Source organism: Aphelocoma coerulescens, chromosome 2 (assembly GCF_041296385.1).
Source record: "Aphelocoma coerulescens isolate FSJ_1873_10779 chromosome 2, UR_Acoe_1.0, whole genome shotgun sequence".
Taxonomy (NCBI): Eukaryota; Metazoa; Chordata; class Aves; order Passeriformes; family Corvidae; genus Aphelocoma; species Aphelocoma coerulescens.
Genome location: NC_091015.1, coordinates 95,566,081 through 95,591,590, shown reverse-complemented (window position 1 = coordinate 95,591,590; position 25,510 = coordinate 95,566,081). Strand labels below are relative to the sequence as shown.

General features: G+C 37.3%; 1 protein-coding gene across 10 annotated transcripts in view; it reads left to right on the top strand.

Annotated features, from left to right (window-relative positions):
- COBL (cordon-bleu WH2 repeat protein) overlaps positions 1 to 25,510 on the top strand; it is a 169,240-nt gene that overhangs the window by 56,635 nt on the left and 87,095 nt on the right. For 7 of the 10 annotated variants that reach the window (XR_011148311.1, XM_069004120.1, XM_069004122.1 and 4 more), the window contains 2 exons: positions 1,082 to 1,176; positions 4,576 to 4,659. Coding sequence is in view for 9 of the 10 variants with exons in the window: in XM_069004120.1 (XP_068860221.1) it covers positions 1,082 to 1,176; positions 4,576 to 4,659 (179 nt within the window). In the remaining variant the exon portion in view is untranslated. The remainder of the gene's footprint in view (positions 1 to 1,081; positions 1,177 to 4,575; positions 4,660 to 25,510) is intronic. The other 3 variants (XM_069004125.1, XM_069004124.1, XM_069004130.1) reach the window with 1 other exon arrangement.

Sequence of the window (25,510 nt, the reverse complement as noted above, 5' to 3'; positions counted from 1 at the left end):
CGTGAGATTGTTTATATGCAGAAGTGATGTGTGTGAAAATCACTTAGTATGTTATGCAAATAAGTTCACAAGAGTTCTGGGATGAGGTTTTTTTGGTGAAGTAAACCTTTATTTTGTGTGAACAAGCAAGTAATTTTGAATTTGAGTTTTAATTATTATTAAATAAATATTTACAAGAGAAAGTTGGTTTTTTTTCCTGTGAATTAAACTTTTTGAATGCTAATGGAATACTCTGATGTGCTTGGAATCAGGAGGAAATATTTATAGCATTATGCAGAGTCCATTTTAAAAAGTGAGAGTGCTTCATCATCTGTTTATTAAATAGGTAATGTTGTTTCCTGTAGTGCATGAGTGTGTCATTTTGCTCATCCAGTTTGTGGATGAGAAACTGAAGGGGGAAGTTGAAGGGCTACAAAATGGTATGAGAACTCATACAATTTCTTAAGCAGGTTCAAGGAAGACACATTTGAGCTCTTACAGCCTGAAATATCTATAAACTCCCCTCTTTTCCCACCTGAAGTAAAAGCACCAAGATAAGAAAGGTGACCACAACCAGCTAGTTCAAGTTCCAAGGAGAGCCCTATTTCCAAGGGGAAGGTCTTTTTTCCTCTTTACAGAGCTTTATCCAAATTACACATTGAGAATCTGTCATTTAACTTCACAGTATTGTCACACCTGTGAATTGTTAAAGATACTCACCATTATATCTTTTATTAAGTGTTTAGGGTTTTTAGTATTACAGTACCCTGTGAGATTTAAGTGATACATCTAACAAGCATATGTGAAGTCATAAACAATTTGCTCATGTTTTGCCTTTAATAAGGGTTATTGAATTGTGATTGAAAATTTAGTGAAGTTTGTTAAATTATTCCATTTGTCTCCATTAGATTTTGGAGCATACTCAGAACAAATGGAAGTTTAATGACAAAATAAGTGCAGGATCTGGCAGTTACTTAGATTATCCAGTCCATAACATCTCCAGCTCATAAAAATCCAGAATTAAACCAGGGTGTTTTAAAATACTTGTGTTCTGAATCTTTATTTCAAAAGTGTAACAACTATTCCATTAAAATTGTTTCAGAACCAAATCGAAAGGCTTCAGTAAGCAGTGATGGAATAGAGAAAGAAAAGACAAGACTTTTGGGATTGTTTAATGCTGATAGAAGAAGCAGCAAGGTAAGTGTTCAGCAGTGTACTGCTCAGTAAAGAGAATTTATTTCTTTCCAGATCTGTTATGTCTGTGGAAGGCAGCATTTGTTTGGCTAGCCTTCCTTTTCCTTACAGAAAGTAATCTGTTAACAGGTGCATAAGCTCTGTGTGATCAGTGCAGTGTGATGGAGATATCACCTGCTTATTGAAGGAGTCAAGCACGTTGACCATTTACTTTTTTCTTTATTTTTTTTAATGCTGTGAGTTCAGTAGGTGTTAAAAAAGGGCAGTAGCTTCAAGCAACCTGTGTCTGCTTATTAGTAATGCTCATATTGTAAAATGCGTTTATGAAAGGACTGATATAGTACAGAACAATTTAATTATCAAGTAGATGTGTCTTATGACCTCTTCTGTGCGTGGGTGATAATCTCTTTTAAAGCATTTATACCTCTTGGAAGCTCTGTGCAGTCACACTATTGCCATCTCCAAGTCTGTAAAGCCGATGAATCAGGTGTAGAAGAAATAACTTCCAGTACTGAACTGAAGGATCAGTGTCTGCTGGGGGATATGTTAGCCATTTTTAACTTTGTTTGTATTCTTGAACTGGAAAATTTAGGAAAGAAATACTGTATAAAATAATTCTGTTGACATGCATTTATGAGGAATGTTTTCATTTATCTCAGGAATAAAATACAGAAGAACTTTCTGAATCAGGAACATAGGGAAAATAGTGGGCTTTTAACTTCATACTTTTTGCATCCTTTGTTAAAAATATTAGTGTTAACTGATTTTGCTTGTAAGGTATTTAATACTCTGGGATGTCAGAGGAAAAACAGAATTTTCTTTTATCTAGTTTAAAGAACCCTCCAAGGCTTTTGGAGTGGAATTATAAAATGTGTATCTGATTAACTGGCAGTAAGAAACATTTGCTTGTTAATGGGCAGGTGTTTTACTTACCCAGTCTTCTCAGTCACATTCTCAAAACTATGAAAGCTGTTCAAAATCTCTCATAGTTCTCTGCCTTTTTGTTCATGATCAAATTTGTAGTGCTTTTTCCAGGGAATAGATTCCTTTGTGGACATTGTGAATTACTGTGTTGGAAAACCTATTTTTGTCATAGGACACTTGGACACTTGTTTGTCATAGATGCTGAACTATTCTTAATACCTCACAAGGGACACACAGAAGCTGTATTTTATGAGATAAGAACCCTAAACACACTTTCAGAGTGTTTTTGCACTGCAAGAAAATACTTCCTATTTAGAAGGGAACAAAAGTGTAACTGGAGTGATAATGCTGTTTCTGCTCAGAAGAATCAAGTAAACAAGGAAGCTCAGCCTGAGCCTCTAGAGCACACTGTGAGGCTGTAACTCCTCTGGAAGAACCAAACACATTCCAGCATGCAGTTTATGCATCATACTTTGTCCTCTCATTCCATTTTACTGAACTTGGGTGTGTAGTCTGTGTTCTTGCAGTTCTAACTCCTGAAGCAGATCAGTTTTAACTTTTAAAGTATTAATGCTTACAACCTTAGAAAAAGTTGCTGTGAAGCATCCTAATTCAGGGGTTACTGCAGTGAGTTTCTCACAGCAGAGTTGAAAATGTGTTCAAAGATTGTAAGCTCCTCTATTTTTTTTGTTCTCTTTCTCTTGGTTGTTAATCAAAGGAGGTGATACTCTGAGGTTTTTAAAATACTAATTTTAATGGATGCTAAGGATATTGAGGATTAATTAAATTCAAAATAGTATTTGACCTGGGAAAAAGTAGGAACTGTACAAACAAGTATGAAAAACAGCTTCTAATTCTGAGGAAAAGGTCTAAGTCTTTCTTGCCTCTAGTTCTGACAAGTTAATTGATTTTTCTTGGTCATTTCTTTATTGAACACTTACTTTCAAATGGCAGTTACTCTGTAGGAAAAGAAACTAAATCAGTCACTTTGTTTAGTCGAGCAAGGAAGTCACTGTTGCCTTTTTAATACAAACCTGTGGGAATTTGAAGCACAATAGGTGGAAGAATTACTGAAAACTGAAGAACAGAACAACACACAGGAGCAAGCAGGTGTTAACAAAGCGTAATATATCTGACTTGCTATTGTGAAAGATTTCTAACCAAAACAGCAGTGAAACTGCTGAACAGACTTAGCAGGATGAGGGCACATTAATAAAGGTCTTTTAATAAAGGATGTGGTAGGTTTATGAAGGGATTAGATGATAGGATGCCTTGTGATTTCAGGGAACTGGAATCAAAACCCCAGGGTGCCTAAACTCTTCTCTTTATGGCTATTTTTATATTTTTACTCCCCCACAGGGCTTATGGGGGAGTAAATACCACAAATACCCCATGGTTCTGCGTATTTATTCATTTTTGTTTGTTTGTTTGTTTGCATTATAATTTGCAGTGGTGAGGAGTGTGTATGTGGGCATACATATTTTAGAACTATTTGATAGGAATAATTGTTCAACGTCCTGCACAGTAGTAGGACTGCAGACTTGCAGGCATTTGCAAGGGGAAGGCAATTTCTTTTGCAAGGGAAGAAGAGTGTTAGCCTGGGTTGCAAACTGTTCTGTATCAGGTGTCAGTGCACACTACAGGCCTACGCTCAGATTTCCATGCCCACGCACATGCCTTTTTTCTCAGCTGGCTCACTGAGAGCAGTAATTGTGGTATGACAATACACCAGATCTAACTTTTCTAAAAAAAACTTTCCGTTATATTGAAAACACTGTGACACAGAATGAAAGCAAAGTCCTTTTCTCGTGGCTGCTACAAATTTGTTAAAAGTATTTCTTTGGTTAACTTTGTACTGGCAGGCTTAATTCCAGATCAGGTATCATCTTGTTCTCTCCATTCTAATTTTATGCTGGATCAGTTACCCTCTGTTCTCCTGCAGCTGGCATAAAAACCATAAAGGTGGCATGAACTCCATTTCTTTTTGATGTTAAGTGTAGTCGTTTGCCCAAGGCTAAATCCAGATGAAATTGGCACTGCTAAGCAATCCAGTGGAGCAGAGGTGCTGTGCAGACAGTCATGGGATCTAGACTTAAGTAAGGTATGTGCTAGTGCACAGAAACAGTTCCTTCGTGGAGAAATGGCAAGGAGGGAGCTCCCTGCTTGTTCCCTTGTGTCTGTGGGTACAGCAGAGACTAGCAGTCTGGTCCCTGATATTACAGGAATTAGTTACTCCCTATTTTTATCCTTGCCTAAGAATTTTTTCTTTGTATTCTTGTTCTTACATCTTTCTGCTGATGGCTTTCTTAACTACTTGCCTACATCAGAGAATTTTGCAGACTACTTCAGAGTTTCTCAGCAGTCAGATCCAGCACTACTGAGACAGTTCTGTGATGGGGCTTGGTATTTTGTTCTGGCATGTTTTTGCAGTTTTGTTTCCTTTGCTGCTGCTGTGTAGGACACTTGTTTGTGTTGCAGACAGAAGAATACTTGAGGATGAACAGAGATTGTGGTGAGGAGGATGTTTTTAGTTCTGCATCTACAAGTGAAGGCAGCTTGGATGTAAGTACTAACACAGCTTGTCGATGCTATTGCATTCTTATTAGATCCTGCAGTTTGAATTAACCAGAAACCACTGCTGTTCCTAATGCTTAGCCAAGTAGAAGTAGAAATAGCTTGTGCTTTAGCAGGCTTCATTATGTGAGTGCACAGTTTGCATATCTTCATGAAGTTAAAATGTAATGCCTTGTCTTCAAATAAAACTTGCTAGCTTCACTATAAATAAAGTTTCTTTCAATGTTAGAGTCTAAGCAGTTGTGAGAAAGAGGAACACAGGTGTTGTGACATGCAGTGACAGTACTGCATGATGCAAGAGAATGTTTGCCTTACCAACAATATTTAAAGGGAGCTTTTCTTATAAAACCACACCTTTCCTTTTCATCCCTTTATCTGACTTCTGCAGCATGGCAGAATTCTATTTGTTTCATAAGGAGCTTGGGGGTGAAGAATAAACACTAGAAAAACCAGGATTTTTGTGAAGTACCTCAGTAGCATTTGGGGTACTAAAATCCTGTGAATCACATTTAGAAACATTTTTAAGTGACTGACAGCCTACCAATTTATGAGGGTCTAAATAGGAAGGTATCAAATTAGGAAGTGTGAATCCTAAATATAAGGTGGTTCTGGTGGTATAGTAATCATAATAAATGGCACATCTTTTTATTACTTTTTAAAATTACTTGGCTTTTTGTTGTCATATTTTCAAAACCTGGAGAAGACTCTGTGTGATAGAAGTCTGAAATGTCAGGTTCAGCTCTGAATCCCCCTTTCATAAACAGATCTTTGGAAAAGGAGTGCATATATGCAAAATATAGAACCCAGTAGCTACAGAGAAGTGTGACAGGAAATTATGGAAAAATGGAGGAGTAAGAGAAAAAATCCCAGATGAAAAGAGTTATATAAAAGGAGTCCAAATGGAGAAATAGATAGAAAATTGATTGACTGCAAAGTGTAAAAACACCATACTCTGCAAATCTCTGAAGATTTCATAATGAAAGATTACTGAAATGGGAAAGCTGCTTATGATACTAAAAATTTGGGCAACGCTATAAAGGTTAATAGATCTCTCTTACTAAAAGAAAGTCCTAGAAGAGGGTGACTGTGTAATTGAAATAGACTAAGTAAAAGTATAGAAAAAGCATCACAAGCTCTGCCAAAATAAAATAATTTTGTGGTTTGTATTCACTACCATTATAAATTAATCTCAATATCTTGATACCCAAGTACTAGAAAAGAAGGAAGGATAGGAATTACAAGCAACATTATGATAAAGGTCTGTGGTGCTTTCCCCAGAAGACAGACATCACCTTATTTTTCTAGGGAATATTATAGGGCAAACTGTAAATTACTATTTTTTTTCCTCTGACATTGATGAAAAAAGTTTTTGAAACTGTTTTGAACGTGTAACTCTCTTCTAAAGGTGCAGGTTATAGGGAGGAAAAGACTCTTGAAGAGGTAGAAATGTTTTCTTTTATTCAGTTAAATGAGCATGTCATGGATTTAACCTTTTCCCATTTTCTCCTTAAGAGGGATAATTCTTGAAGAACAATGTAGCCCTTGTTCAGTGTTTATGTCTTTCACTTCTGGTTTGACACCTGTATTTGTATGAGCACCAGTCCTGCTAAGGCATGAGCACATAGTTAAATGAATGTGTTAACCTTGTTGCATTGAATTTGGTACTATTCTGTTCAAGCTTGTAGAAGGTGTATTAAATAAGTCTAACAGATTCACTCAGCAACACAGAAGGTCCCTCCTTTCAAGATGCTAGATGGGATTCAAGAAAAAGTTCAACAATTGTGATGCCTTAGGTGAAAAATTCTAAAATGTTGCAAACTTGCTGTAGATAGTTGGCACAGATAACTTGTATTAAGATAAAGTTCAAATGGAAACACCAGCAAAAGCACATCATAATTTTAAAAGTTCAGCTTAGCAGTTCCTTATGGACTAGATTTGAGACCCTCAAATTCTGAGTAATTTGTTATTCTGCTTGTTCAAAAGATATCCCATTTACTTCATAAGTATCCTCATTCCAACTGGGTGGTATCTTACAGGACCAAATATGGGAAATATGTATTTAGAGATGATTATATAGAGGTTTCATTGCTGAGATAGGATTGTTGGCAAAATGTCATCCCATAGAGGCGTCCTCTTTTGCATTTACTTCAGGTCTGCTTTCTAGTACTGTTTTGGGTGATTTGAAAGTATTTTGCTTTTGCTGTATGGCAACAAAAAGGCAGTTTCAGTTTTATTTCTGAAAGAAAAATATCTTGCCATTGCTTTTGGTACAGTACCAGGAGTTACACTGACTGGATCAAGAAAATTTTTCTTGCCCATAAAGTAACAGTTAACTCTTGAAGTACTGCCAATAATGCCTTGGAGTGGCTACCTGAAAACTGAGGCTAGACAAGATTAGAAGAATAAAAGCAGGTATTTATTGAAGGGCCTTCAATAAAGGTACACTACAGGTACAGAGCCCAAGGGATCCACCCAAAATGCACCCTGGGTCATGGGTTTTTCACACGTCTATAGTTTGGTTCACTTGCATATCAGGGTTACTTCTGCAATTATAATTTCAAGTAAAGATGTCATTACCCCAAGTTTGCTCCCCCTGTCCAGAGGCTTAGTTTACATATTTCGGGGCCTGGGACAGCAAGGTGTCTTTGAGTTCAGACCCAGAGAGGGTTTGTTATGTCTAACCAGAGTGGCAGAACAGTAGCTAACAGGCTATGGAGTTTTAGAGTTACGGACTAAAGCAGTACAGGATCTGAAAAATAGAAAAGCTAAATCCTAAGGCATCACCAAGGTAAAGGCATCAACTGTCATATGTTTAGTTTAAGTCCTTTTCTCACTATTACATGGTGGTGATGTGCACTGAACTGTAGGGAAAAAAAAGTAAAGATTCTATTCTGGGTATTGATTTGGAGTTGGTTTGTTTCTTTGTTTAAACTGAGCAATATGAAGTAATGGAATAAAAGTGTAAGAAATAAGAGACCCTTAAGTGTTTATTCAAGCACAAGTTATATTCACTTTTTAACCACCAAAACATTCTCCATGCCATATTTATCTAATTATTATTGGAATTATTAATGCCTCTAAAAATACTTTGAGTTGCTGATGAAGAAGCAGATTTTCAAAGTTAAGATGGCAAAGTCAACACTTATGCTTGAGGTGAAAGGACATTTTTTCACAGTATCAGCAAAAATAAAGGTGAAAAGAATTTGTTAACAGCTTAGAGAGAGGGTGCAGAAATGCAAGAAAAGATTTCTCCGTGAAAATCCTCAAAGTGCAGCAGTTCATTACACCACACACCAGTAAAGGACATGAAATCCAACCATGTATTGTAAATGAAGCAGAAATACTTTCCCTTAATCTGGGAAGAGAAAAAAATCAGTTTTGTGCTAAGAAGATGAGTTTTAAATCCAGGTTAACTTTTCACAAATCAAATGCTATTGAAATACACAACATACAGATAAAGCAGTTGGAAGTTGCAGTGCTGTTGTCTGTATTCAGCTTTTTCTGTGCCGAAGGCAGACTGTCAGAGCTGGAGTTAGAACAGCTGGAAAAAAAAAGGGAACTTGAGTCCTCTCTGCCGCTTGGTGTCACTGTCCTCATATAAACAGTTGATCAAGCTAAGACAGAGTATTTGGAACACAGTACTAAAATTAGCTGGTTTTATTTTTGGGGCCTTTGTGTTTTCATAAATCAAGAGTGAAAAAGCACATCCCAAGTGCTGAACGATGTGTAGCTCTGATGTGGACTTTGTTTATGTAATATATCAGCTTGGGAAAAAATATTTAGAAGTACAGCCAGGAACACTTATCAGAGGTTTTGAAACTTCAGCACAAAGTCTTATCACACAAGGTTTCTCTAGTTCAAACAGAACTTCAGCAGTGTGATGTTGGCGGATTTTCATCAGCACTTCATCAGCACCATTTTTAAAATACTGAGTCTTCAGTGTATGTCAGAATGTAGGTTTTGCCCATAACAGAATCAACTCATTAAATGAAGCACATAGTCCATAGTAGTAGTAGTAGTAGTCCATAGTAGTTCTCTGCTTGATGAGTCTGTCCTGCTATGATTATATATGTTTGTATGCAAAACTACAAGAGGAAAAGAAACATGTCATTTAAAATACTGAACAGTTATCAGATATGTTTAGGATGTGGGGAGGGGGGATTTTGTTTTTATTTTGAAGAAAATCTTCTCCAGAAGAAAAGTACCGTGCTAATATTTGATAAAAATCATCAAAAATTCAGGTGCATTAGTAATCTTGGCAATCACTTCTTAAGTGATGGCAACAACTTTTTTCTCCATATAAAGGCTTTTAAAACATGTATGATTTACCTTTTCAGAGCCTTGTACTGTTACTGTAACTTTTATGTCCTTGTTGATGGCAGGAGTTCATGATGCACTTTCTCGGTTCAGAATGATTGGAAAGAAGGATCAGGTGCAGTTAGATGAATGTTGTTTCTCTTCAGCCATGTCAGGTTCCAGGTGATCAGGCTTTCCTGTCAAGGATTTCATGTCACATAGGCAGGTGCTGTTTAGGGTAATAGGAATGAGAATACTGCCCATGTCATCTAAATGGAAGTTAACAGTCATCCACTTTTAATATTTCCTTGTGTTTGACAACCACATTTGCTTTCAATTCCTGGTCTCACGTTCTCCATTCTTGGTCTCCTGACAATGCTCAGGATGTGTTTATTTGTTATTAGCAGGGACAAATCCTGGCATTTTGTAGAGTTAGAGCTATATGCACTGTCCAAGATGTAGATTGTGATCTGGGCTTGAAACAATTCTGCTTAGTGTGATTTTGTTTGCAAAATACTAAACTCAACAAACTGAGTATGGAAAGTTGTCAATATCCTGCAGCGGACAGGTCTGTTCCCCCAGTCTTTCATGAAAGGGTGCTTGTAAGCCAGTAGTTAGAGGATGACACTAGGGAAGATATAAACATTTTCATTTGTGCATCTGTTCACATGATCAGAAGAAAAAGAGATCTAATAAATACCATATATCTCAGCATAAGGCTCACCATCACAGTAGAATTAGTTTTATTTTGATAGCCTGTGATACGCCATGAAAAAAAAATCATTACTGTTAACTTGCCTTGGTAAGATGAAAGGTTTGTCCTTTCTGGCATTGAGCTGGCATTGAGAGAATTTCAGTAGGTAGTAATGATGCCAATGATCAACTTTATTTGTCCTTGTCTACTGAGGGCAGGACAGGAAGCAATGTGCCTTACATATAGCAATAGAAATTTAACTTGGATACGAGAGGGAGAAAAATTTGCATGGAAATTTCACAGGGGAGCATGCTATTAAAATGTCTGTGAAATCCTTATCATTACCTGATCTGCAAAACCTCCAAAAATGTCTAGAGGATGAGCTACACGTACTTTATTTTGTCTCAGAGCAGAGTTATAGATTAAGCAGACCATGGAGGTGCCTTTCAGCCAGACTGTGGCTGCTGGAGAGGTGCGGCTGTACCTACCTCCTTTTGTGGTGTGCACTTACAGGATATTAACTGTCTTCTCTCATGTGAATCATAGATGGTTTTGCATATTATAGTGTCTTTAGATTTTTCTTACAGTATGTGATAGCAGACGGCAAGTGCTTGAAACAGTGGCTGCCTGCCACCATCAGACTTCAAGTTTTTGCTCCCAAATATGGTGTTACTAGACCTCTTCAAAGAAAAGGTCCTTGGAGTTAGTGCAAAAAAAATCATCTTAGAACCAGCTGAACTACTCTGGCTCAAAAAAAAAAAAAAAAAAATAGCCTGAGGCAGACACCTGGAATGGAAAGTCTCAGCATCCTTGGTTAAAGCATGGTGAAGTTACAAGCTATTAAAAACAATATCTGGTGAAGAGACATGTCAGCTGACCCCTGTTCTGTCTGTGCTGCTTAGCTTGTACTTGCCAACTTCATGCATTCAAAAATCACTTGTCAGCTCTTGCCCTCACCACACAAAAGTGGCTTAAGATCATGAGATTTGAAAAGAAATCATTAGGGGGGACTTCCCTCCATTTGACTTCTGAGTGTTAGATTTGTAGAAGTCACATTTAAGCTTCTGTTTTGTGACCATAAATAAAGGTTTTATTAAAAAAAAAAATATTATCAGGTAGTCAGTGGTTACCAGAACCTGCATCTTTATTTAGATTTGAGTGGTTCAGAGTTAAATCATTACAACTCATGGTATTCAAGTTGTTGCTTTCAGAAAGATAACTCGTAATCTTCAGCTCCTGCAGTGGTTTTAGCAGGACATTTTGAAGGAAATATTGTCAAGAAACTTTCTGAGATGAACACAGAGAAATGAATTAAGTCAAATCAAAAGTGCTTGAGTAGGGTCATGTCTACAAAAGGAAATGGGTACAAATATGCCTGGCAGTGTCTGTTTTAAATACCTGACAGTGTGGGCGTCTGGACTCTGGATCTAAGCAGCCGAGAGTCAGATTTCCCAAGTTTTGAATCCACTGAAATCTTCACAGCAGGAGTTGCTTGTTAAACTCTGCCCATCTCTGTCTGTTACCTGCCTCTGCTCAAGATTCAAACCTTGAATCAGCTGTTAGATTCAAGTATTTAAAGCTTTTGCTCTAGAACATTACCACCTACCACTGTTATCCAAAATGTAAGTGAACTAAGTTCTCTTTTTTGCATTTAGAGATATCAGCATCAGAGAATTATTTCCTCCTTTTCAAAAAAAAACCCCAAAATACTTACTGGGCTGGAGACTGCCTGGAACAAAGCTGTGAGGTATTCTTGATGTGGGAAGCACCCTTTTGTAAAAATACCCAAGTATTCAGTGACTCAGAGAGCAAGAGCAAGCTTAACTATTCAGACCAGTAATGAAATAACTTAAGTGTGGTGGCAGCTCTGGGTTCCAGTGCCAGCGGCAGAGATGTTTTTCTGTGTTTTATGCTAAGCAGATGTTACATCCAGCAAGTAAGTAGTCACTAAAGCTAGAACTGGTGGAGCCAAATGGCTTCCTGCCCAGATGAATGCCCTAATCTCTGTCTCTTTTTAGCTAAACTCATGTTCATGTCCTTGAACAGAGAATAGTCTTGCCTTCCTCACAAGAGGGGAAAGTTTGTTTCTTCTCAACCAGACAACAGTTTTGGACCTGGATTTACCATGCTTTTACTGAATCCCTGAACTTGGGGTAGGGGTTTGGACAGGACAAGAAGTAAATGCCATCGCTTCCTTTTCAGGCAGTTGCATTTTTGTGAAGCCCAGTTGCTTGGTTGTGCTTTAAACACACCTATTGGATCAGGCCTCTTGGCTGACAAAGAAGGAGATTTGCTCATTTTATGGATCCTGTTGGAATTTAGGCAGGAGGTTAGGAACATAGTTTCTCCACAGTTTTTATGCTCAGCATGCCCAGAAGCAGAATTCAGGCACCAAAATGGAAGTAAGCACATCAGAGGGATATGTGTTGGGATTATTGATGGGAAAGCACAAACTTTGAGGGATTTAGGGAGGCATAACCTAACAGGAGCACGCTAAGTTAGGCTTGCGTGTGGCAATTGCAGACTTGGTCTGTATGGCATCATTCTCTACATGGTGATGTACCCAGTCAGTCTGGTGTAAATTGGCTCAGATATCTCCCTCGGATGTTTAATTAAGGCCTGGTGACACGCCCTTAACCACCCAAATCCTTTTATGTCTGATTCATCTTTTGTAACTGATTTCACTGAAAAGTTCTGAAGTTAACTCACTGAAAAAAAAAAAATAGAATAAAGCAGCAGCTAATAAGACCAATGGCTTTTAATTTGCATTAATAAAAGCACATTAAAAAATACCCAAAGACAAACTCAAATTCCATTTGAGATTTTTCTAGTGACATGTCAACCACTCAGGCTTCTCTTTCTTGGTAATTAATATTACCAGAACCCCTTAATAGTCTATAATAGCCTTGTAATTCACATTTGGTCATAACACATTCAGCATATTGTTCTTATGGCAAACATGCAGTGGTGTGGAAAATACCACCTCTAAACAAAAGTTTATACCAAGATCAGGCTTTTCACAATTGGATAAGCAGAGATGCAGTTCCTTAAAAAAGTCTCTCACATATTTCTGTGTAGATAAAATACTTTTTTGTTTAAGTTTGGGATGGTGTGCGAATTAGTCAGGGAACTATTTACTCCACTGAAAAGTACATTTCTTTTTGATTTCATGATAGGTATCCAAAATATTTCTTGTCAAGCTTTCCTGTGGTAGCTACTGTAGTGAAAGGATTAGTGTGTATTTATGCCAGGGCCCTTTACTAGATGAAATCAGAAATGGCTGATAGTGTGTCATTGATTCCATATTTCTGATCTACAATGGAAGTTTTTTAGAGAGTAAACCCTGTTTTTGTAGTGGCATAATTTGAATCCCATGTAACCATAGATTCATTATATTAGTCTAAAATATCCTATTAGCATATGTAAATTTTAGATACAGCAAAAATTTTCAACACCAGTTAACGTATAATTTCTTTTCTTTTACAAACAATTTCTGAGGCATTAACGCTAATAGGATTTGGTTTCTTTCCAGCCTCTTCTGTGGACAGTGAAGACTCGATTTCATTAAAAGTAGTGGCATACAATAACATTTCTTTTAATTAGATGATCTCATGATTTCCACACATATTTGTTCTGTGCATTATTGTTCGTTGGCAAAACTGAGCTGCTTGGTAGCGTGTGAAACCATATGTCTCAGTAACATCTTATGGCAGGTGAGGGAGGATTTGCAAAACACTTGATGACAGGACACAATGCATTTTACTTTGATGCGGAAGTTTTCCTATTTTTCTCATGCAAAGTCAAACCTACAGGAGGCTTAGTGGCCCTTGCAGGTCTTCCTTTAACTCAAAGAGTTGTCTGTAGGAAGCAAAGACTGTACAGCACCGAGTGTGCTTCTCAGTGTGTGCTTCTCAGTTGTTCATCACTACAAAAAGAGACCTTCTAAAGCCTGTAGTCTGTGTAGGTTTCATATTCTTTCTTCCTTTTTTTAACAGACAACTGTTGAGTTAGGTTTTAGAAGTCTTTTACGTGCAGCTGCAGTACTGATCTTCCCCTCTGAGCTTAGCAGAAAGGACTACAAATAATTTCAGCCATTGCTTTTGCTCTTACTCTGTATAAAGTATTTAATACTGTTTAATGCTTCATTTGAATTCTAAAAAACATTTTGGGTTGCAAACTGAAGCGGGGAAAGAGTGTGGCAAATAGTAGTAAGTCTTTTTAAAGGCTTTTACAATGGTATGAAGTAGTAATACCATCAGTCAGTTAGACTTTCTTGAATTGTTTTTTTCAGTGCCATTTGCATCTTTAAGCAGATCTCAAAACATTTGGGCAACTAAGGAAATATTTCTGGTTTTGTCAGTGGTCAGCTGGAAGGGCAGAAGAGAAAGCAGATCAAGGCAAATAGCAAGCACGTAGCCATACAGAGCTCTTAAATAGGTGAGTAGCTGTAGGCATTGGCCTCACTGACTTGTTCCGTGCCATACCAAGCACCTGTTTAGGTGTTTTGCTGGTTCAGTCCCTCAGTGACCTGGTGTGAGCCAGGCGTGACCAATGTGTAGGTCATGAGCTGTGTAGGCAGTCTCTGAAGTGCACTGATATAGCAAGATGGAGAGATTACCAGTAGGTTTATGTTGTTAGTGTTAGATTCCCCACATCCCCCTTCTCCGATTGTAACATTTTCTTCTTTCCATGCCAGCAAATGCTCAGGTATGCATCTTGATTGCAGTCTCTCGAAGTTTCAGCACAGAGATGGTGTGATTTCATTGACTCTAAATGGAGCTTGTTCTGATTTACAGTTGTTTGCACAGGACAAGAGTCAGGCCAGTAAAGTGCACTGTGGAGGTTTGCCTTGTAAAAACCTAATGGCAGTGGATTTGACAGATGGGGGAAGGGAAGAAGAAACATTTAAGACTATTTATTAATCAAGAATTCCAGCAGGGAGGCTTTTCTTGCCTTGATTCTGGCAAATGTACAGATGAGAGATACTGTGCAGAGACTGTTTCTGCACAAACAGAGAAAGCCCTTCAGATGTAAACATTTGAGCAGCTGGCATGGGAGATTAGTGCAGCAGCAGTGGGGGGGGGGGAGTAATAGTGGATAGTGGTGCTGTCTAAATTTAACAAATGTTAAACAAGGTCCTTGTTCTAGTTTAAGGGTTACAGGTCAGAAAGACAATATCAACTAAAAATACTGGCAATTGTACAAGTCAGACAAAATTATTAACTGGTATTTAATTAAAAGCAATTTGCCTATCCCAAGTTGTGACACCTTCTTACCCCCTTGCCCAAAAAGTGAGGAAAACAAGGGAGCTGGGAAAATACATTGTATGTAACCTGTTTGAGTTAGGGAAAAAAACAATTTATCCTCCACTTATGGAAAGGCAACTCTTTGGGATTTCTTAATGGTTTTGGTTTTGATTGTGAACTTAATATATCGTTCTACTTTTAATATCCTGTGGCTGCATATTACATCAAAAGAAAGCATCATTCTAAGGGTGAAAGTAGTGTAGGGTCTGTTAGCTTCGTAGACATCTTCATATGCTGTTTAACATCATGTGTTTTGGTTTTTTGAACCCTTGCCAATTAGTTACACAACTAGTCTATATATCAGTGTAGGGTATCTGATCATGCATTGGGTTCTTCGGATTTTGGTTTTAATCTGTTTTGATTGTGCTTTTAAAACATCTCCTTGCCTATTTGTTGGGATCCAGTTCGCACGTGTTTTGTTGGAGGTCCTTTACTTTCTTCATTTCTTTAACAGAAGAGATTAAACTATGGATATATGGAACCGAATTTTATGTTTAAAAAATCAGAGCTATGCTTTCTCGGCTGTCATTGTCATGATTTTCACTGAGCTTGAAAGTATACTGAAGAAAAGATTTTTCTGGAGAAATGACAGCAGCAGCATAGTTTAGAGTGTTATTGTCTTTCCACATCTTACAGTTAGATTGACCATCGGAGACTCGATGCAGAACTCACTAGAGCCAACGGAAAAATTCCTGCTGGTTTTAACTGGCTTTGGACCATGTCCTTTATGAGTTGCTAGCCATTACCTACACCAGTCCATTTTAAAATCATTCCTTCTTGTGCTACTTCAGGTTCTCAAAAATCTTCTGGCGCTTTCACTGTCATCTCTAAAAACATAAGACCTTAATTCCTTTTTGATGGACAGTTGACGCAGATAAACCCCTTGAAGTTGCTTAATTTATAGAGCGTTTTCTCACTGGGGAAGGAGAAAACCCCAAAGTAAACATGTTAAGTCTTGTTGAAGATGAATTGCAAACAGTGGCAAAATAAGGGAGTGGCTTTCACCAACCAATAATTTGTTGCAAAAGCAGGTTTTTCTTTGTTATCTGGAGCAGTGCATACCCACAAGTGAGCAGAATTCCCAGCACTGGTTGCCCTATTTAAGCTGTAATTGTGCCAGTTGAAGTCCAAGTGTAGGTATATTTTGTATCTATTTCCACAGGTTTTTAACTTCTGTGTCAGTTAAATTTGGGACTGTGCTTTAAAAGTTTCTGCCAAAACTTAGCAGTGGGGAATTCACTCCAGTGAATTGGAGTATGCCAGTCTGTGGAACTAAATAGATTGGAGAGATGTGATTTCTTAGTATTTCACACTAAATTCACAAAAAAACAAGGCTATGCACAATAGGAAAATTCGTTTTGTGGGAATAATAAACATTCACAAGTCAAGCTCTGGTTTCCTAAGGATATACCACTTAATTTTTTGACTTGGAGAAACTTTGTAGGCTACAGTATACTGCAAAGGAAGATAAAATTATGCATTTATGTATATGTATATACAAAGTGAGAAAAGGCTGAAGTAGCCTGGTCTCCAGCACAGCTGTGCTTCCAGCCCCTTTGCGGTATCCTATATTATCACTTCATGTTTATTTAGAAGATGAAGTGGTCTAGACAAAGTTAGAGTTAAAAGAATAGCAATGAATGCTCACAATAGGAAAATAATTAAAGGCCAAGGATACTGGAATAATGTTCAAGCATTACTTCAAAGAAAATTCCAAGGGAGGGTCTACTTCTTTGTTCTTAGCCTGTTCCTGTGAACCCCGTTAATGAACTTGTGTGATTTTTGCCAGCATGATCAGAATATTGATTATTCTCCAAAGAGGATAGTCTTTGGAGCATCCTTCAGGATGGAGAGGAAGCTTGGATTTGAATTTCATTGTCTTGGAAGATTCAGATCCTGAAATTAATTCACTTGACTTCTTCAAGGTATAAGCATATGTATTTTTCTATCCAAACTGATCAACTCCTTTAAAAAGACAAGCTTAATTTCTGCAGGTATCGATCTGTAGGTATTATGAAACAGAAAATGGCTGTGTACCACACCTGGATGTGCTCTATCCATTGTCCAGTAGGAAAGTGTTGTCTTTAAACTCTCTCTTCACCCCTGTACTTTCACATGGTGTCCTCCTGACTCCTCTTCACTCCTGGCCACTGATGCTGATCTGGGACTAAATATTCAGCTCTTGGAATTCAAAGTGGTTTGTTGGCATCAGTACTTGAACATCAAGCTGTAAGCACGATGTGAGTTTGTCTTTGATTTTATCTTCTACAGAAAGCTGTCATATCTTGTTAAGGGGTTGGTCTCCTCCAGTGCAGTAGTTTGCAGTCAGAAGTTCTCATGAAACTCTTGAAAGCGTGAAAGACACAGAGACTTAGGGAGCTTGCTTAGGCCAGCCCTTAGGACTTCAGACTCAGCATATTGTACTCAGTGTGTAGTAAGTATGTGTGCATTCAGGCACAAACATGCATGCAGGTATCAGGAAGAGCTAACTGAAGTGATGAGCTCTGTGTGTATACATCCCTGTGTTTGTATGTAGATACATCTGTCTATGCACAGAGGTAATGTACACGCACACCTGCACATCTGAAAGAGCTAATTGAAACAGTAAAATTCCTGGCTGCAGTCTCCTGATTCATGTTGCTAGAATTCTCTTATTGACTCAGTAATTAGGATTTGTTTTAAGATTTGCACTAATTTCAGAGTTCAAAAGCTGATTTGTTCTTCTAATTTAAGTTTTAAAGTCTTCAGAGGTTATATTGTTTTTCAGTAATATCTTTGGCAGTGTTTTATCATTACAAAGTGTAAAGCTTCCTTTTTGAAAATTTAGTTTGACAGTTGGATGATTGTATTTGTCTCCCTCTTGCTAACCACCTATAATCACCACATACTTCAAAGGGAAAAGTTGTTGCAGGACTGCATTCTAAGTTAATAAAGTATTTGTGTCAGAATTGGATTATAAGGACTGGAGCTAGAAGCCAGATCCCTGAGCTTGAGTAAATCAGAGCAACTCCTTTGACTTCACAGAAATTCTGCAGATCTTGGTGAAAATTTGCCTTTGAATCTCAGTAGATTTTCTTCATTCATCAACAGCTAAATAAGTAGAGATTTTCAGAGGCCAATAGTCGTGTCAGAATTTCAGCAGACACTGAAAGGTTGTGAGGATTGATCATTCGTGTTTCTTGTCTCTGGAAAACTTGAGTAAGGACAACACCTACATTAAAATGTGAAGAAAACACTTTTTAATTCAACTGGAACAAAAATACTTTCAGTAAAACCCAGAATTATTTCTCCAAAACCAAACAAATACACACCCAAAAACCTCATGCCAGGAGCTATTCCATTCATAATTCTGGTCGCCATAAAAATTGGCTATGCAGACATTAAAGCAGATATTTTTAAAATTGTATGTTTTATGTAAAGTTTCCATCTCCTCCTCCAGTATAAACTGGCATATCTACAATGAAAATATATTGAAGATGGTCAACTCTAGTGGTTTAATAGTTTCTATATGTTAAAAGAATTTGCTGAGAAGAACTTTTCTGCAATAGTTTTTAAAATATTTTGAATTTCAGAAGGGCATATATTGCAGATGTAATAACGCCTATCTTCCGTGAACCAAAAACATTGGCTGGTTGATTTAAAAGAATTAGTAATTCTAGAGAAATAAATTTGTATTGCAATGATGAATTAATTTTGCACAGGACTTCTGATCCTTTTTGTGTTTATTTATGATTGATGAATGCTTCACACCAGTGGAAAAATGTCTTTTTTTTTTTCTATTGTCAGTCTTTGACCTTTTGAACTCCCTGTTTCCTGAAGTCTGTTGCCAGACCATTAGTAAAGACAGATTTTGATTTTTGGCTTCGTTGTTCAACACTATTGGATTGAGCTAATCTATTTTCATGTAGTGCAAAAGTATAAGTGAAAGGAGAAACCAACTTTTTCAAGCTTACAAAAATGTGCCTTTTTCCATCCTCAGTCTTCCAAGATTGCTCTCACTATATCTACTAATGGCCTTCCAAGACAAAGTGTAAATAGCCTCTTTTCTAATGTTCTTTCCATGTTTTCCTTCTGGCTTAATATTTTTCTGTCTTCCTTCTATACTGGGATTGATTGGAATTTTGGAGTCCATGTGAATTTTCCTGTGTAATTCTTTCTTCAGGTTCCTTTTAAATGTGTTTTTCTATTGGGGTCTGTCATTGGATTTTGGACCTCTCTTGGTAGGTTTCAAAATGTTTCTTTTGTTATTTTCTTCCATTCTCCCTCATTCCATGTCTTAGTATGCATTAAAGCCCTACCACAGAAATATTTATTACACTTTTACAAATCTATATATATATCGATCCCCCTTTCTTTCAGTGCTAAATCTTTCCTGGTTTGAATTCTGTTCATGTGACTTTTCCTCAACTGCCTTCATGACAAGTGAACATGAACATCACCATCTTTCTGTATGGTCAGTCACGGAGTTTTCTTACAAAGTATGATTTCTGTCCTGCACAGTCTCCTTAGTTCATTGTTCCTTCCCCAGGATATAAGGCAGTACTCTTATCATCACATTCACTGAACTCTTCTGCTTTTTGCTATGCTCCTCTCCTTTTCCAGACTTTCATCTTTGAATTTCTTCAAGGACTTACTTTCTAGTCAAATCTCGTGAACATGTTCACTTTGTTTTTTTCCACAGTTACTGTGTTCTTGTTTCCATCCTCACTTCATGTGAAGAACACTTCATGAAGAACACTTCAGTGTTCTTTCCTACTTCTTTCGTGTCTGCTTTTGTTCCATTTGGACAAATACCCAAAAAGAGATTTGTAGTGTTTTCCATGTTTTTTTCGTATTTCCTTTTATGATTCACCAGTTCTTTTATGATTCCATGCACATCTCTCATTACAAGCACATAGCTATCAAAAAAAAAAAAAAGTTATGTGAGTAGCTGAATATGCTGACTCTCTAACTTTTATTAGATATTCCTTTCTGGGAATCTCTTGAAATTAATATTTCTTCCCATAGTGGCTTTACATACTGGTATTTTTGACAGTTATAAAAAATATATTTTCAAAATACAGTAGTTTTTTATAGGCTGACATATTTTGACAGTGCATTGTGACAAAAAGTGTTGGACTTGTGGAAGATAAATTTTGAGCAGTCTAGCCAGAAAGATGTAAATCAGCCCCGAGAGTGTGCATTTTAGATGTAAATTGATTCTAGTATTTTCCCAATACGATATTAAAAGAAAGAAGGAAAGGAAAAAAAGAGAACATTCTATCAAATGAGACACAAAGTTGTCCACACACTTCTGAAAGTCAAGATAAATAATTTTACACTTGTATGGAAGGCAAACAAACCTTACCCGAAGCATCTGGTGGCATCCCAGACTGTCACCCACAGTTCAGCTTGATTTCAGAATTCACTTCAGATTGTGCCTGCAGCCTGCACTCCCTACCTCCCACCTGACTGATGGGTAGCAATGTTTCCTTTAAACTGCCAGGGAGTACTGGAGCATTTGATCCCAAAATGTTTTCTGTGCTCTATTAATGATGGTTTTTTTCTCACTAGGGTTTACATATACAAAACAAGAGCAAAAGTATTTGCATTTTAGAGGTATTTAAAATGGATCTCACATCCAGAAAGTTAAAAAAGAGCCTACATGCTTTGTGTGCTGTCACTAAACCTGGTGGTCTCAGTTGTGGAGCACAATAAGGGCACAAAGGAGGTTGGCATGTTTTGGAAGCTTGTGCGTATATGTCCGTGTTTTCTCTATGACGTGTCTGGCACTGTAAAGTGGCATTTTAAGGGACTGGACATGCATGTCTCTTTTTTAAAAATGTGCTGGGTTTTGTATATCTTTTTACAAAGATACCTGTAATGGACACATGCTGAAGCCTGTAGCTATTTCATGGATGTCATTGGATTTATACTAATGTTGAAGTATCTCCCATGAATTTTGTGTCTCATCATCTTTAGCTACATTTTTGTAAATTGAGAATCTGGAGAAAAGTGGAATATTAAGTGTAAAATATGTCAGTTTGTGTGGTTCGAGCTGAGGTTTGCTTTTTTGAACATACCCTTCCTTGCTTTGCTGATCACATTTGTTCAGAAAAGATTATTTAGCAACCTAAGTTACTTTCATTTGTGGCTAAATATCTTTAGATTTTAGCAGAACAACTTTTTATTTCTTCACAGAACACACAGTGACAGAAATTAAATCAATTATGCATTAGAAAGATCTGTAGCAAGTGTATTTTCACTGCACTGAGTTGAGAGTGACTTGTCAACGCTAACAGCTCTGAATCAAAGAAATTATGTTTCTCTTCTTTTTAACAAGTTCCCCGGCTGTGATTCACAAGGCCCACAGGATATGAGCTTTGCTGGTTACTGCAGTCAGTTCAGTGTCCAGACTGATAGGAGAGGACACAAATGATTTATAAGTGTATGCCTTCCAAACACCCATTTATACACTTGGGTCTTGCCATTAGTACCAGGCAGCATTCTGCCTGTACCCACCTTCTGGGTTATTGAAACATGGTGACCCTCTTCTGTCAAGAAAGGTGATTTTTTGCTAAATCTGTTCAAATGCTACTTTTTTAAAAAATACGAGTTTGTTTGAAACACACTGTCACTTACAGAAGAGGTGATATAAAGACACAAATGTAAATCAAGCTAGTTTGTCTTCCCTTTTCTGCATGTATTGCTGCAACAGAAAAGAATTATTGCATCCATTTCTCTTGATACTGATTGACTTCTTCAGATTGACATGAAGGAATTTGAGTAGCAGTAATAGACAAAGGTTTTATTAAGCATGAAGGGTATTCTGACTTGAGAAAATCTGAAGAGTGAAACAGGAAACAGGAGAATCTATTTGGAGGAAATACATTGCATTTTAAATCAAAAGAAGTGATATAAAAGCTTCAATTCTCAAAGCATTGATCTGTCATAAAAACTTGAAAAAATATAACTGATTTGACAATCTCTGACTTGCTTGATTAATACACATTGTTGAATTCCTAGACTTGTATTCCACTGCTTTATATGTGCTGTGGTACTTTCTTCAGTCTGGGAGGACTCAGATTAAATTTGTGATCTCAGACTGGCAGAATACTGAGGGAGGTGGTAGTAGTGGGTGATACTGATAATAGCAGCTACGGTTGGTCTTACTGCATCTGTTTCTTTATATTTGCAAGAGTTTACAGGCATGTTTATGTTTAGCTGGAATTCATGTATTCCCAGCCCATGTTTTCTAACCTCCTAATGATTTGAGCAAAATGTTTATATTCCCAAACGTCAAAATAAAATATTTGACAGTCCACAAAAAAATTAAGCAGCTTATTTGTGGTTTTTGCCATATTCATTCAGTATTCATGTGATTTTTCAAATTTTGAATATTGCTTCACTTCTTTTATATGTACTATGTGCAAGAAGTATAACAAAAACGAAAGAAGGTTCTTGGAAGCTCTCTGTGGTTGTGCAACCTTGTTGTCCTCAGTGCAGTGCAAGGGGCCAGAGTTAATACCCACACTTGTTCCCTGCTGAGAAATTCACGGTGAATCTAAGCCTCTTGTTGTGTTTTGGAAAACCTTTTTCCTGGAGGCTTCCATTTTTCTAGATCCTTTCCTTGGGCGGCTCTTCTTTCAGCTTGGAAGCAGTAGGAGTTTCAAAGCGAACATAAATCAGTTGGAGCTGGAAACCAAGGTTGTACTCTTATCTGTAAAGACACTTTCCATCACATGAGCTTACCTAAGTGAAGGGAAGAAGGAATCATATAAGCTTCTAGGAAGGGAAATGATAGTTAAGGTATAAGGAAGAAAAATTAATGATGAAGATACTTAAGAAGAAAAACAGCATAATTGCAGATGGTGTGGGCCTGTGTCATAGGAAAATTTTAATAACGTCTACAGTGACAGATTGGTCTCTAGCATTGGGAGATAAAATGGATGATTTTGTATGAGAGGTGACCGCCTTGCACGTGGCACTGCTAGGATTTCTGATCAAAAAACTCGGTACTAAAACAAGAGGAATGTGGTCAGCCACACTGAGGGAGAACTGGCAGGGGCACAGGAGACAGAATGTTCTCAGGCATTTCTGGTTCTGGCTATGTAAGTTCTGGTGTCTACCAATGGGCCCTGACCACAACATCTGGAACTGCTATCTAAATGCTCTGATAGGCTCATACAAGTGTAAGGTAGGTCTGGTTGTACAGACTTCGAATTATAACTCAAACCTTTTACAGTAAGAACTTGAGAGTCTACTTGCCAGGCATATAAAATCAACACAGTACAGCCTGTGTAAATAACTGTTGTGGGAATGAAATAGTTGGTTTGCTTTTATTATTGTGATGTGTGACCAGACAATTGCCTACCAGTAGCAAAATGCAATGGGATAATAAAGCAGCAAAAAGTAAATTGCATTAAAATCCTTTTTCTTTTTTTTTCCCTGTTCAGAACAGGAAAAGGTTAACTTTTTTTTCTTCTGACTGCAGACTGTCAGCACAAGTGCTTCAGGGAGTACAAAAAAAACAAACTGTATTCAGTGTGGCTGGTTAGAAAGGAAAATCTGAGTAGTCACAATTGTTTTGTTTTGTTTTGTTTTGTTGGGTTTTTTAACTGTGTCTCCCAGCAATCTCATGACTGCAGTATAATGCTTTAGTTTTTAAGCAGGAGCTTGGATTAATTCAGTTTCAGTGTTGTTGATTTTAGTGCTAGTATAAGTAATACCAGTATCATGTCAGGGAAAGCAGCCTCTAAGTTCAGTTTGTGCAGTAGGTCTGACATACCCTGTCTGACATCTCATATGGCCAGTTGTAATCACTTATGGTGTCATTCAGCTAATCAATAAAAGTTTGCATAAATGGAGATTAAATGTCCAACAGGCATAAATATTCTTACTGTCACTGAGTGGATGGATTTTTGCCTGCTCTAAATCTTACCTTTGGTATTTACCCATGGTACACTTGTAAAAAAAATTATATCCTTTATGATACTTTTAATTTTTGTCTCTATTTTGGAAAAAATAAAACCCTTACTTTTTGCTGATACATCTGGTTCTTTGAGTGCTTAAAAACAGCTCAATTGATTACTTCTGATTTAGAAATTTCTGAGAAGGAAGTTACATAACAAGGCTGGGAGCTCAAATATGTGAGTTTTGGCAAAGAGCTGCGGAAGAAAGGCTTGTCTGTAGCAACCTCGCAAGAGAAGAACTTGACATTTTGAAAAATTTTTATTGACCGGTGTGAACAGGGAACGGGAAGTCAAATCACTCTCACAGGCAATCTGCAGTCTTTTCCTTGCTGACCTTTAAATGCCACTTAGTGTCATCAGAAAGTTAAGGAAATGCTAATAACAGGGCTTTGGGTAAGAAAGTTATATATAGGGGACATCTTTTAAAAACAATCATAAGCTGATTTCCATTTCTGTGCACATCAGTTTTTGTAAAATGGAATTCTCACAGCAGTACAGTTGTATTTTTAATAGATTAATCTTACTTTTATTTATATACGACTTTAAAATTTTCAGAGTGTCCATAAGATACCAGAACTTCCATTTATTATTGAAAAGGGGGTAGTTTGAAAAAGATATTTTACAATTGCATTCTAGGTTGATGACCTTGGAACAGAGACTGACCTCAGCTCTAGGCTCTTAAATGATCTTGTGTTGAGTTCAGCACGCTATGGGACTTTAGAAGTCTTGTGGAAAGCTGACTGCTCAGTGTCTTTTGAAAATGGGAGTGGTTTGCCTACCTCACCAGGTTACTCTTAGCCTTCATACTTCTGTGTTTTTAGCAGTCCCTATTTGCCCTTCAAAAATATCTTTGTCTGAAATTTCAATTAGAAGAACTGGTAGGAAAAAGTCTCAAAATTAAATTGCTGAACCCAAAAGAAAACACGTGGAACATTAGGGAAGAAAAAGAAAGTTCCTTGAATTTCAAAAGTTTAGTGAGAAGGAAAAAAACTATCTGACAAGTTCAACATGAAACAGTGATGGAACCTGATGGCACCATAGGTAGGTATGGCAGTTGTTTCTTGCTTCCTTCCAGTACCTACTTCATGGAATTGGAGTGGACTCTAATCCATGGTTTTGCTTCAGTACATATTCCAAACCCTTGCTCAGCTAGTGTCTAGCCTGACTGCTGACCTACGCTGGTCTATCTGGTTTTGTGTTGGGTTTGCTTTAATTCAGGGGGGAAAAACAACCCCAAACCAAACTGTTTCTTTTTCTTGCTAGTTTGCATTAATTAATTGCTGTTTGAACTGGTAGCGAAGTCCTCGAACACTGGTGGTTTAACAAAGACTGTGATTTTACAAGTTGGGAGACATTTTTGAAAGCTCTTTTTATAATTAGTTTCCATGAAATTTCTTTTTCTGAATTGATTTTTCTTTTTTCCTTTTTTTTGTTCGCTTTTCTTGTGAAACACAGGGATTCTGTGAACTGATTTGGATTCTGAGCAGAGTATTCATGCTAACCTGTTTCTCAAATGAAGTGGAGGATAAGGGCTGACTTTTTTAAGCCAGCAAGATTGGCTGCAGTTCCTGAGCTTGGCTTTCCTCACTTAC